This window comes from Galendromus occidentalis, unplaced genomic scaffold (genome assembly GCF_000255335.2).
Source record: "Galendromus occidentalis unplaced genomic scaffold, Mocc_1.1 scf7180000077196, whole genome shotgun sequence".
Taxonomy (NCBI): Eukaryota; Metazoa; Arthropoda; class Arachnida; order Mesostigmata; family Phytoseiidae; genus Galendromus; species Galendromus occidentalis.
Window position 1 is genome coordinate 1 of NW_003805184.1, and position 11491 is coordinate 11491.

Genomic DNA, 11491 nt, shown 5'->3' on the forward strand with positions numbered 1-11491 from the left:
AACAAAGATCACGCGACCAGCTCGCTCACTACCTGCCAATCCAGGCAGTATTCAAGGCGAACCCGGAATCTCCCCCTGGGTTTTGAAAACCCGAGTTGTCAAGGACGCCAGCGCCCGTCGATCAAGCGAAGCCGGTCTCAATGACGTACTTCATCAGGGACCAAATCTACTCCCCAACATAATCAAAGTGATACTGAAGTTTCGCCAGTACAGATACGCCGTAGCGGCTGACATAGAAAAAGCTTTCCAACAATTCAGGATTGCCCCAGAGGATCGCACCTTCTTACGATTCGTTTGGCCATTAGGAATATCAACCAACGGGTCAGCCCCAGTGAAAGGATTTTGGGCGACCAGACTAGACTTCGGACTAGTCTGCTCCCCATTTCTGCATTGCCAAGGGGTGCGTTCTCACCTGGAGTACGCACAATCAATACATCCCAAGGGCAGGAAATTCATCCAAGAGATTATCGACTCTTTCTATATGGATCACATTTGTCTAGGAAGTGATAACCTCGAGGACGCGAAATACAAAATTTCGCTCCTATTCGACATCTTCCAGGAAGCACACATGCCCCTCAAGAAATGGGCGTCGAACAGCACAGAGCTGGGAGAATTCATCAAGAAGCACTCACCGGTCAAGGACCCAACAATATCCACCGGCCAATTAGACAGCAAATTCTTAGGGATCCCTTGGAACCAACAAATGGATCTTTTATCGGTGCCAGCCACTAAGGCCATCAGGAAGCTCCAATCAGGAACACCGTCAAAAAGAAAACTCCTCAGAGGACTCGCCCAAATTTTCGATCCATCAGGAATTATGGGTCCGACAACCATAAACGCCAAAATATTGCTTCAGAAGCTATGGAAATCGGAAATCGGATGGGACTTAGCCTTAGATGGCCCGCACGCAGAAGAATACGCGAGATTCACGGATTTGCTCGACAAGGACAAAGTGTCAATCTCCCGCCACATGCTTTCAAACACAGGCGACAACTCGCGCAAACAAACTCCACGTGTTCTCAGATGCCAGCTTAAACGCATACGGCTGCGTCATCTACCTCCGAGAGAGCTCTGCAAATACGAAACCGATTACCCATTTCGTTATGGCGAAAGCTAAAGTATGTCCGGTCAAGCCAATGTCGATCCATCGCCTAGAGCTTCTGGGCGCGCTTCTCGCCAGCCGACTGCTATCATCAGTCAAGAGTCTCATGGACATACAGATTTACTCTACTCATCTATACACTGATAATTCGAGCGTCCTAGGACGGGTAAACTCGGAACCGGAGCGCTGGAAGCCATATGTAGCCAACAGAATCCGGCGTATTCACACTCTCGTCGGCCAGACCGTGTGGAAATATGCGAAATCAGAGGAGAATCCAGCCGACCTTATTCCGAGAGGAGCAGACCTCTTCTCCGATCACAACAAAACACTATGGATAAAGGGACCTCAGTGGTTGCGATCGCTGACGTCAGACGTCGATCGCGCACCCGCGAACATTGTCTTCGGAGACACATCAGGGAAACAATTCGATCCGGAACGCCGACAGAATGTCTCCTGCATGTAGGCCTGAGTTTCCGTTAAGCCGGAAACCGGAAAATTATTTTCGGTCCCGGTCAAAATCGTAAATCGAAATGTCGATTCTTCAATTTTCGATTTTCGAGAACCCGAAACCGAAAACCGAAGTTTCGGCAGCACAAAAATCTGTGAGAATCCGGCAATATAAGCCCGGAAAACGTTTATAGTTTAGGAATTCGGGTATGCGGAGTCGCAAATCAAGGAAAACATTTCTCGCCTCGCAGCTCGTGTGAGCGTGCTCAATGTATGTTATTCATTTGGCGCGAATCACGCTCCGTCGGAATCGGTGACTTTGCTCGCGGAGTTTTCGATCTCTTCGCTGTCATTCATCGCTCAGGCTCACGGCTCGCCATGGAGCGATGGGGCTATGACTCTATATAGAACGGCTCGAGCCTTTATCCCGAGGTCTTTGCGGGGACTCGTCTTCAACTCCAACAAAAAAGATCATCATAATCATCATTGTCTAATCTTTCTTCTGGCCGAGCCCGGAACCCTGAGCTGTTTTGTTTTCCAGCTGGTGCCCGGTGTACGTCCAGCATCAGGCTCCATCGAGATTCGAAATCTAGAGGTTTTCTTGGAATGTTAGATTATTTCATTGCAGTCATCGCTAAGATCCACGGGGGAGCGATGGAGCTCATAGCTCATGCCAATGTGTGGAAAAGCACGAGTTCCCTGCCATTTCGAGAGCCGTTTCCTAAATGTCACTTTCATGCGCCCGATCGCGCTCGCGGAAAAATGATCATCGGCATCATCATTCCTTCTCTCATTCTTCCTTTTGAATCTGGCGGCGCAACGGGGGACCTCTCGTGTTCATTGCGCCCGTTAAGAATCGGTAAGTTTTCTTCGAATATTCGATTTTCAGGAGCAATTCATCTCTTAGATTCTTCTGTGAGCGATCAAGCACATTCCTATAGCTAGGAATGCTCGAATTTCGTCTCATTCCGAGTCCTTTCCGTTCCGCGGAGACTGGACTGGATCCACCTCAGACGCGAAGGCTTAGGCTTCCGGCTCCGCGCCCCCGCCATGCGGCCGGTCGCGGGAGGTCCAGGTTCTAGGATCCACAATGGTTCCATTTTGCCTCTCTCCCGAGAAAGATCGTGGATCTGCCTGCCGTTTTTTCCAATGGGGTTCCCCGCTGATCTTTGATCTTATTGGTATAATGTATAATGGTATTGCATTGGGATTGGAATTGGAATTTCGGGATCGGCTCCTCCTTCTCTCGAGTTGATTAATTGGATGTGAGAATGTCAGAGGAAACATGCTCTGCTGTATTTGACAGATTTCCCATGTCTAAGTTCATGTTAAAGTTCAAGAGAAATCGTCGTGAGTATCTGCGAGTAGCGTCTGGCAACCCGATTCACATTACACATACTTCGAATTATATTCTGCGCTCGGCACCCATTACTGCACTTCGTTCTGCTAACTTCGGAGTATATATTAGCTATTAGCTATCTTTCCCTCCCAGATTCGGGCGAGAGTGACCGCTTCCCCGGGAGTTGCACCGGGGAAGACATCTCTAAGAGAGCTTTTCCGGGGAACCGCGTTCGCGACGCGGGAGTCAGCGGCAGTCGTGGTCAAAGAGGTGAGATCTCAGTTTGAGGATTGGGGAATCCAAACGAAGGTCCGAGGTCGTGGGACTGAGGGCTGAGGCGGGACAGCAATCTACCTGGAGTTCAACTCCTTACGCTTGAGCTTGGACAAATTCTTCGATTCTCCTCTTCCACAGACTCGAACGAGAATGTGGCAGACCGCGAGAGGGGCAGGGAGATCAGAGAGAGCCCCTCTGAGTCACAATCTCACGGGAGCTGCTTGCGCAAGTTGATAAAGAGAGCCGATTCTGGAGAAAGAGGTGAGATCCAAGGTCCGAATCTTTAATGGTTAGGCTTCAAGCTCGAGGCAGAGCGCAAGAGTCGGAAGCAGCACCTTTTCCGGAGTTCGACTTCTTGCGCAAAGTTCGTGCCAGGTGCCTGGTGCTTACCCGCGTGGTGGCCGAGTGGTTGGCGCGTGCATCGCATGCAGCCGTGCGCTATGTTGACGCCGCTATCGTCGGGAAGGTGCCGGGTTCAATCCCCGAGGCCGGCCGATATTTCTCGTTGGGAAATCGAGGTTCCCAATTGAGAAGTACGGTAAAACGGGATTGCACAATGAGGATGCAATAGCGGCAACGCTGATACCCTCCCCGGCCGTCACCGAGGTAGTGATGAGAAATATATATAAGTATGCTCCTCGCTCTTCCCCCATAGACCCAGACGCGAATGAAGAAGACCGCGAGAGGGGACGGGAGATCAGAGAGGGAAACTCTGGGTTAGAATCTCGCGGAATTCGCAGACGAAAGTCCATACAGAGAGCCGATACTGGAGAAAGAGGTAAGGTCCAAGCTCCGACACTTGGGTGCTGACGGTCTAGGCGGTAGACCAAGCGCAGGAGCCCGAGGCAGCACTTTTCCCGGAGTTCTTGCCAGGGGGCTGCGATGAGATAAATTATCATATCATCAAAGCTCCTTCCTCCTCTCCCACAGACTTGGACTGGGATGAAATCGATCGTGATAGGGGAAGCCTCGTTGCCTCAGAGGAGGGTGAGATCCTTGGCGAGGGAGCGGATTTTTCAGAGTCTGAGACACGAAGCTTAAAAATGGCATTACTACATGGAAATTCTCAATAAAATACATTCCCGTCTCACAGACTCAGATACGAGTGCAAGTGATCGTGCATCGCGAAGGATCATCAGAGAAAAAGGCGTCGACCGAGAATTCGCTTTGCCTCGCATTCGCAATTCAAGAACGAAAGCCCATTCTATAGAAAGAGGTGGGAGCAGGCCTAAGGCCTGGGTCAGGCAGTCTCCCTCCAGATTCACGATCAGATACATCCAATATCAGGAATAGGTGCCTTATGTACCAGCAATAAAACTTGAAACCTCATTCTGAATATGAATTAGGTATTCTCCTTGCAGATTCGGATACAACAGGCGGCCATTTGGGCCAGAAAGTCGGGAAAAGGAGCCCTGAACGGGATCCCTCAGGCTTCGGAGCCTCATCCAGAGAAAGTGGTGAGGAACTCATTTTTTGGAGTTCGATCCACGCATAGGAGCAGCAATGATCACAGCGGAGCGCGAGGCTCGAGTCCCATTCATGAACGAAGCCTCGGTGTTGAGGGTGGCCTGGGAACTCCGGAGCCGGGCGTCCATGGCGAGAATCCTCTCATTCTCATTCGACGTCGGGCCGCGGACGTGGTACTTGGATCGGCCGCCGCATCCGGAGAAAGAGTTGTCTTTCGCGGTCTCTATCTCATCTCTTTCTCCGGAATCGGCTCTTGATTCTCGTTGGTGCTGCAGCGATACAGCAAATCAGAAATCCAGTGTCTCAAGTCTCTCCTTTCGACCGATTGACGAAAGAATGATGCTGGCGACGAGCTCCATTGCTTTCATGATCGTGACTCGAGACTCGTGAAATCGCGAGCAGGACCTAATTCATCACTATCCTGTGTCTTAGTCGTTTGGGGATCTCGGGGATTCACTAGAGGAACAGGAGCGCATCGAGGAGCATGAGGCATGAGCGAAGACCTAAGACGAAAACCGATGACAGACTACTAGCTCACTTTGTCACCGATTCCTTCTTCGGAGTGTCTCTCGTGGCTGTGCTCTGTGTCTCATCATCCGCATATTTCCCGCATGTTTGATGCACTATGAGGGTACTGATGGCGATGGTCATGACAAGAAGAGCTGAGCGCAGCCCTCGGCTCTGCGAGCGAGGCCGCTCAATTATTCTCACTCTGTCAGTCTGTTCCCCGCCAGATTCGGATGTGGCTCACACGAGCGGATTGAGACCAGTACGAAAACCTACACAAGGTCCAGGGAAACGTCGATTGATAATCACTTACTCGGCGAACGAAGGTGAGCGGGAGCCAGTAAAGCAGCGATATTCTCCGGGTGGGGCTTACGATATGGTATACCGATCCAAGGGTATAGATTCCGCTCGGAATCTGACCCGAATGCGCTCCTCCCTCCCTTGAAGCAGTACGGTGGATACTGTTTCTTAGCGCATGAAGATCGATCTCTGGCTCAATCTTTCCAGTTCCAGACTCAAACAATATCGCGGATACTCCCAGTCCAGCCAGCTCCGTAGTCGAAGAAAGACGGGAGAGCAATTGCGCCGACACAGCAATTCGTAAAAAGAAGCCAGGTCGTCGGCCCGTCGGCCGTCCGCCGGGCAAAAGAAGTTAGTAGAGCTGACGGACTTGCATGCTGTTCTGATCCCCGCATTTATGATAGATGAGAGATTCTGAGCTTCCGAATCCGCCGTCTTCCAGGCAAGATATGGAATTACTTCGATGAAAATGTGGAGGACCCCGAGCATCCAAAGTGCAAAATCTGTGAAAAGCCAATTAAGAAAGACCAAGGGAGTACCTCCAGCATGTGGGGGCATGTCGCCAGGCACCAGAAGGAGGGCTCGCTAACCGAGAAGAACAAGCTCAAGTCGTGGCTTGTAAGCAGTCTGATCACCGTTCGCAACCTACCCGTCAGCCATTTCAAGTATCCCGAAATGAAAATACTCTTCGAGGAGGCGAAGCTCGACCCAATAAATGATAAGATGGCCAGGAAGCTCTGTGATGAGGCAGTCAGGTAAAAGTTCGAATTTTAGCGGCTTGATCCGTATGTTTTCAAATTCCTCGGGGGTTTGTGAGCTCATCTCTCTTTTGGTCTCTCATATTGTTTGCAGCAGAGCGAAACAGACTTTGCGTGGAGATCTCGAGAAGCTTCGCACCGGGGGTGCCATCTTCACCTTGACATCTGATGAGTGGTCATGGCAACGGAAACGTTACGTTTGTAAGTGCAGAGCGAGCACTTCGTACCGCTCTGAATGCTTCAACACCCGCCCTCAGCTTCAGGATTCGTGCAGTATATATGTCTCAACTTCTATGAAAACCTACTGCAGCCAGGGAGCCATAAGAACGAGGGACCTAAAACATTTTTTTTAATTGTTCAGGCGTGACCCTGCACTCATCGACGACGATCCCTTCTCTTGATTCGGACTCGATCGAAATTCTGTGCCGCTTCCGCGAGCGGGCGACCGCCGAGAACCTACAGCTGTCGATTTCAGACGCTCTCGAGGAAATCGGTCTATCTATCAGAGACATTCGTGGTATTACCACAGACGCAGCGGCGGCGATGGTGAAGTTGGGTAAACTCTTGGAGGACGCGGTCAGACCCGCCCCCTTCTACCACCAACTTTGTTTTTCTCACGGACTCCACCTCGCAGGGTCGCAGTGGGAGAGCCTCTCGCCGAGCCCGAAGGATGGAGCATCGTCAACCATGACTCGGATGACTCGGATCGTACGTTCTCTTCGTTCTACTATCAAACGAAGTTGATGCGATTCTGTCTGGCTTCCGGCACGTTCTGAAGCCGTTCGAGGCAAACTTCACTCTGCATCCCGTCTTGGGTCTTCGCGTGACATTCCTTCTCCACCCGCAGGCGTCGAAGCAGAAATCGCGGAGGAGACAAAACTACTCGGATCGGCGGAGTTTCGTGGCGCTCTAGGCGAGCTCATAAATCGAGTGCGAGACGAGTGCAAAATCTTTCATCATAGCGGAGTGCTCAACGATGAGTTGGAAGCGCTGGCTGACGGATCGGGGTGCAATTTGAAGATTGTGCTTGATGTCCGAACAAGATGGAATAGCACCGTACGAATGATAAGGAACTTCCTGAGTCTGGAGGGAGCTCTGAGACGCTTCCACGCGACGGAAGGAAAGGAATTCCCCTTCACGAGAGCCGAACTCGGAGAGCTCTCGCAAGTCATGAAAGCGTTGGGTTACGTTGAGATATGCTCAAAACGCTTGTGTCTGGAAAAGGCCACCATGCTATCGGCGGACGTTGCGCTTCAGGTTGGTGTGGGCAGGGCTCGGGGTCCCTTGTCGCGTACCGGGGTCATCGTTTTGTTGTGGGGTGGAGGGAGTCAACCCTGCCGTGGGATGGTTTCTGCTTCAAGTTATTGATCGAAGGTACTCTTTAAGGCCATGCTCGCTAAACTACGTCTCCTGGACAGCGATTTCGCACGCTCTCTCCACCGAAACCTCTGTTTTCGTATCCTCCAACGCAGGGGCGTTGCTTCAAGACTCGCCAGATTCGCGGACAGGACGAAATTTAGCGAATCGGATCTTGATACATTTTTGAGAGATGCCGAGGGAGACGTCAGCGCCAGAAGCTTCAAGGATGGGCGGATCATGAATGCAGAGTGCGGAGACATCCAGAACGAAATCTCTAAATTCCAGCGGCTCGAGGAGAGCCAGCCCCCGATCGGGGCGGAGGAGCCGACGACGGGCGTGGAGGAAGAAGAACAGGGATCTGAGGACGACTATGACGTGTTCGTGAAACAGGGCCGGGAACCGAATTCACTGAAAAGGTGTCAGACCTCAGTGAAGAAAGTAGTGAAACTCCACAAGAAAGGCTTGGACATTCTCCCGTTGGCGCTGACGGCCACCCTCGGAATTCTCCAGCCTACGAGTGTCCCGTCCGAACGCGCTTTCTCGAAGGCTCGCCAGGCGAGGCGGTATAATCAAGAAAGTCAGAAGGACGAAAGGGCCGCGAACTATTTCTTCTTAAAAAGCGTTTATACGAGAACCAAGCCTTGGAAGAAATTCAAGGAAACTTCCTCGGTCGACCCTAAGACTTGGTCTTAGGGTCGACCGAGGAAGTTTGTCAAGGCAAGCGGAAGCCCCAGTCAAGGTCCGATCGATCCGTCTGCTCGAGAGGTGAATCCTATCCTCAGAAAAAATAAAGCAAGGAAATATTTTTCGTCATTGACTCTTCTCTCTTCTCCTCTCCGCGGTTCTGGGAAAGCAGGCTCGAAGTGAAATATTCTTGCTGTCCCAATGAAAGCCGTTCCTGAGGTCTCGCGTTGTTTAAGAGCCACTGAAGGCTCGAGAGCAGGGTGGAGGCGAATCCTGGCGTAAGGCTCGAAATCGCAGGGAAATCGAGTCTTCCTGGATCCAGGAACGACCCTGATCGCTCATCGAAGAATCGCATGGAATTATTATTATTATTATTATTTTGTTGATGCGTGATAAACATCGCCCGCAAATTGCAACGCGTGCTTACGGTTAGGGGTTCATGAGCTTTGACCGCTAGTCCAGGAATACATCAAAGAGCAAATACATCGAGCATGCCAAGTACTCCTACAAGCGAGCGGCGAGAGAAGTTCTCCTCTCTTCGCGACTCGGAGACCTGAATTCCCTACGCTCGATCATGTTCTGAGCCCATATTTCAGGCCTCTCCAAGTTCTTCGTGCTCCTAAATTTTCGGTTTTCGGTTCTCAGGAATCGAAAACCGATAAATAGAAATTTCGGTTTCCGGTGTCCGGTTTCCGACTGGAACCGAAAAATTATTCTCGGTTTTCGGTTCCACGAAAACTCAGGTCTACCTGCATGGCAGCCACATCGACCAGTCCACCCTCCACAGAGGAAATATACTTCGAGAATAAATTCTCTTCCTGGCACAAAGCCGTTCGCTTTTGGGCTCTCATGCAGAGACTAGTGAAGAAGGCACAAGATGAAAGAGATCGAGTTGCTCAAGGAATCAGTTTCCAACGGAAATCCGCTCAAAAACAGGGTATCCAATTCGACGCCGAGGAATTGCTCAGAGCCAAAACGTCCCTACTCCGACTAATCCAAGGAAAATATTTTGAGGAGGAGATTGGAAATCAATGCAAGAACGTCAGGCGTACGAGCGTATTGTATCAATACAATCCGGTCAAGGACCCCGACGGTCTCATACGATGTAGATCTCGCTTAGAGCGTTCCTCAGAACTATCCAGCAGTCAGAAATTTCCCATCACCCTCCCAGCGAGCTGTGGACTATCCAGGCTACTTGTCCGGGACATCCACGAGAAAAAATGTTTCCACTCAGGGGGGATAAACTATATCCTTCAACATCTCCGACAAGAATACCTGGTCATCCACGCGAGAAATATAGCACGTCAGGTTGTGAAGGCATGCGCCACATGCAAGATTTTCCACGCAGAAGCAGCAAACCTGCCGATCCCCCCATTGCCAGCATTTCGAATCGAGGAAGCTCCTGCATTCTACCACTCAGGGCGCGATTTCACAGGTCCGATAAGGTACAAGAAAGACTCCGGCGAAGTCGGGAAAGGATATATCCTCCTTTTCACCTGCGCAGTCACCCGAGCGGAACACTCATCGGAACCGAACAAGGCCTCGGAAGCCGATAGGATCATATTCTCCAGGAGATGGAAATACCAACCGAGCCTTCTGGCCATTATGCCGAGTCATCTCGTTCCCAGACAATACCCTTCCCGACGAATTCCCGATCCTGTACAATCAGAACAGCCAAGGGCCAAGTATTCCATCGCCCCATCCATAAGCTATACCCATTAGAAGCATAGAACAACCACCCCCCCTCCTTTTTCCGCGTCATCAAAGGAAGAAGCAAAAAAATTCTTATCGAAGTTCAGGCTTAATTGAACTGATTCAAGTTATTGAGCTCATAGAGTGGTCGCCTGGCGACGCTCACGCGCAAGAGCGATGAGTTTCATCCCCTGCGCCAGATAGGTCTCAACCACCGCTTCACGAGCGACCATGTCGGGATACACCTCCGAATGCTCGTGCCCGACGGTGCACCGGAGCTTATGCTCACCGGCGGCACGGGTTGACTCGACGGGAGCTGGTGGCCACAAAATATCGGGAACCTCCTTGGTATCGACCATGAGTCGCTGCTCATCAATCGCAGACTGTCGCTCGATGAGGCACAGATAGCGCTCAGCTAACCACGAAGGGGGCGGCGGGCAGAGAAGGAGCCTCTGGAGCGCCAGAGCATCAGCGGGAAGCCGCGGACACTCTCCGTACAGGGAATTACTTAAACGCCTGTATGGCTTGCTCGACAATAACCATGCAGTGCCAGAGGTGCCGACTCAGGCGTTGCACTTGCGAACCAGTGTATCCGGATAGAATCGGATAGGTCCGTAACAATTGAGGAAGAAGGCGTTCATAAGACAAAGGCATCTAAGCAACATATCAGCGGGATTACCCGAAGAATCCCTCGACTAATAGAACAAAGTCCCCATCAGGGATATAAAATAGCGATATGAATGCACACATCTATAACAAAGCCTACCTCAGCTTCAAAAAGCCCCCTCGGGGAACGTGGGACGGCGCACAGTGGGCCAAATGGCCGGATTAGGCGGACAAAAGTCGAGCTCGAAATTTGACACCCCACATAGCGTCGGAATCTCGTCGGAACATGGGAAGACGCGGGCAACAATCCTTTCCGACTCCGCTTCGATCAAAATGAAGTGGAGAGACAGCCAAAGTCGATGATTCATACGATTCCAGAGGAGCTTGTTTCCGCGATTTTTCTCATTTGTGTTTTGTTGCTTCGAAAGAGTATCGACAAAGATATCGGAGTGGAAAAAGGAACACGCCGTGAGTTGGAGTACTTCTTAAGTCCGCATTCAAGACGATTTGAGAGCGGACGATCAGTGTTTATGGTCTTAAATAGAGTGTTTCTTCGAAACCTAATTTCCATAGAATCAGCAGGAAGTAGATTATTCAATACAAGACATGCCCCCCGTGTCCCCTCGCTGGAATATTTTTTTTTTGAAGTTCCGGCTCTAAATTTCCCAGAAAAGTTGTTGAGAGACTGCGCTTCGTAGCGCTCCTCGAGTTCTAATGCCCCAAACAGGGGGATCGTAAGACCTTCGAGACTAACTTGCTGTTTTCAGGAATCGAGATTTCTGTGCCGCGGGTTCAATTTTTCGATGTTTGGCGTCAGTGTCCGGATGAAAACGGTCCAGATTCACTTATACGATGGATTTTTTCGCAATGCGTGGACAGCGTGGAAGAGTGCCATTTGATCAACCGACGAGATTTGAGGCATGAAGTCAGTCGTATTATTTCGAAGCTTCGCAA

The 11491-nt window shown here is 50.8% G+C and overlaps 1 protein-coding gene across 1 annotated transcript; it reads left to right on the plus strand.

Annotated features, from left to right (window-relative positions):
• Positions 1 to 44: 44 nt before the first annotated feature.
• On the plus strand, positions 45 to 1117 carry LOC100905427 (uncharacterized; the record flags this gene model as incomplete). The annotated part of the gene is made up of 1 exon (XM_003741790.1): positions 45 to 1117. A coding segment is annotated over one exon (1073 nt), but the record flags the coding sequence as incomplete, so codon positions are not given.
• Positions 1118 to 11491: the final 10374 nt, after the last annotated feature.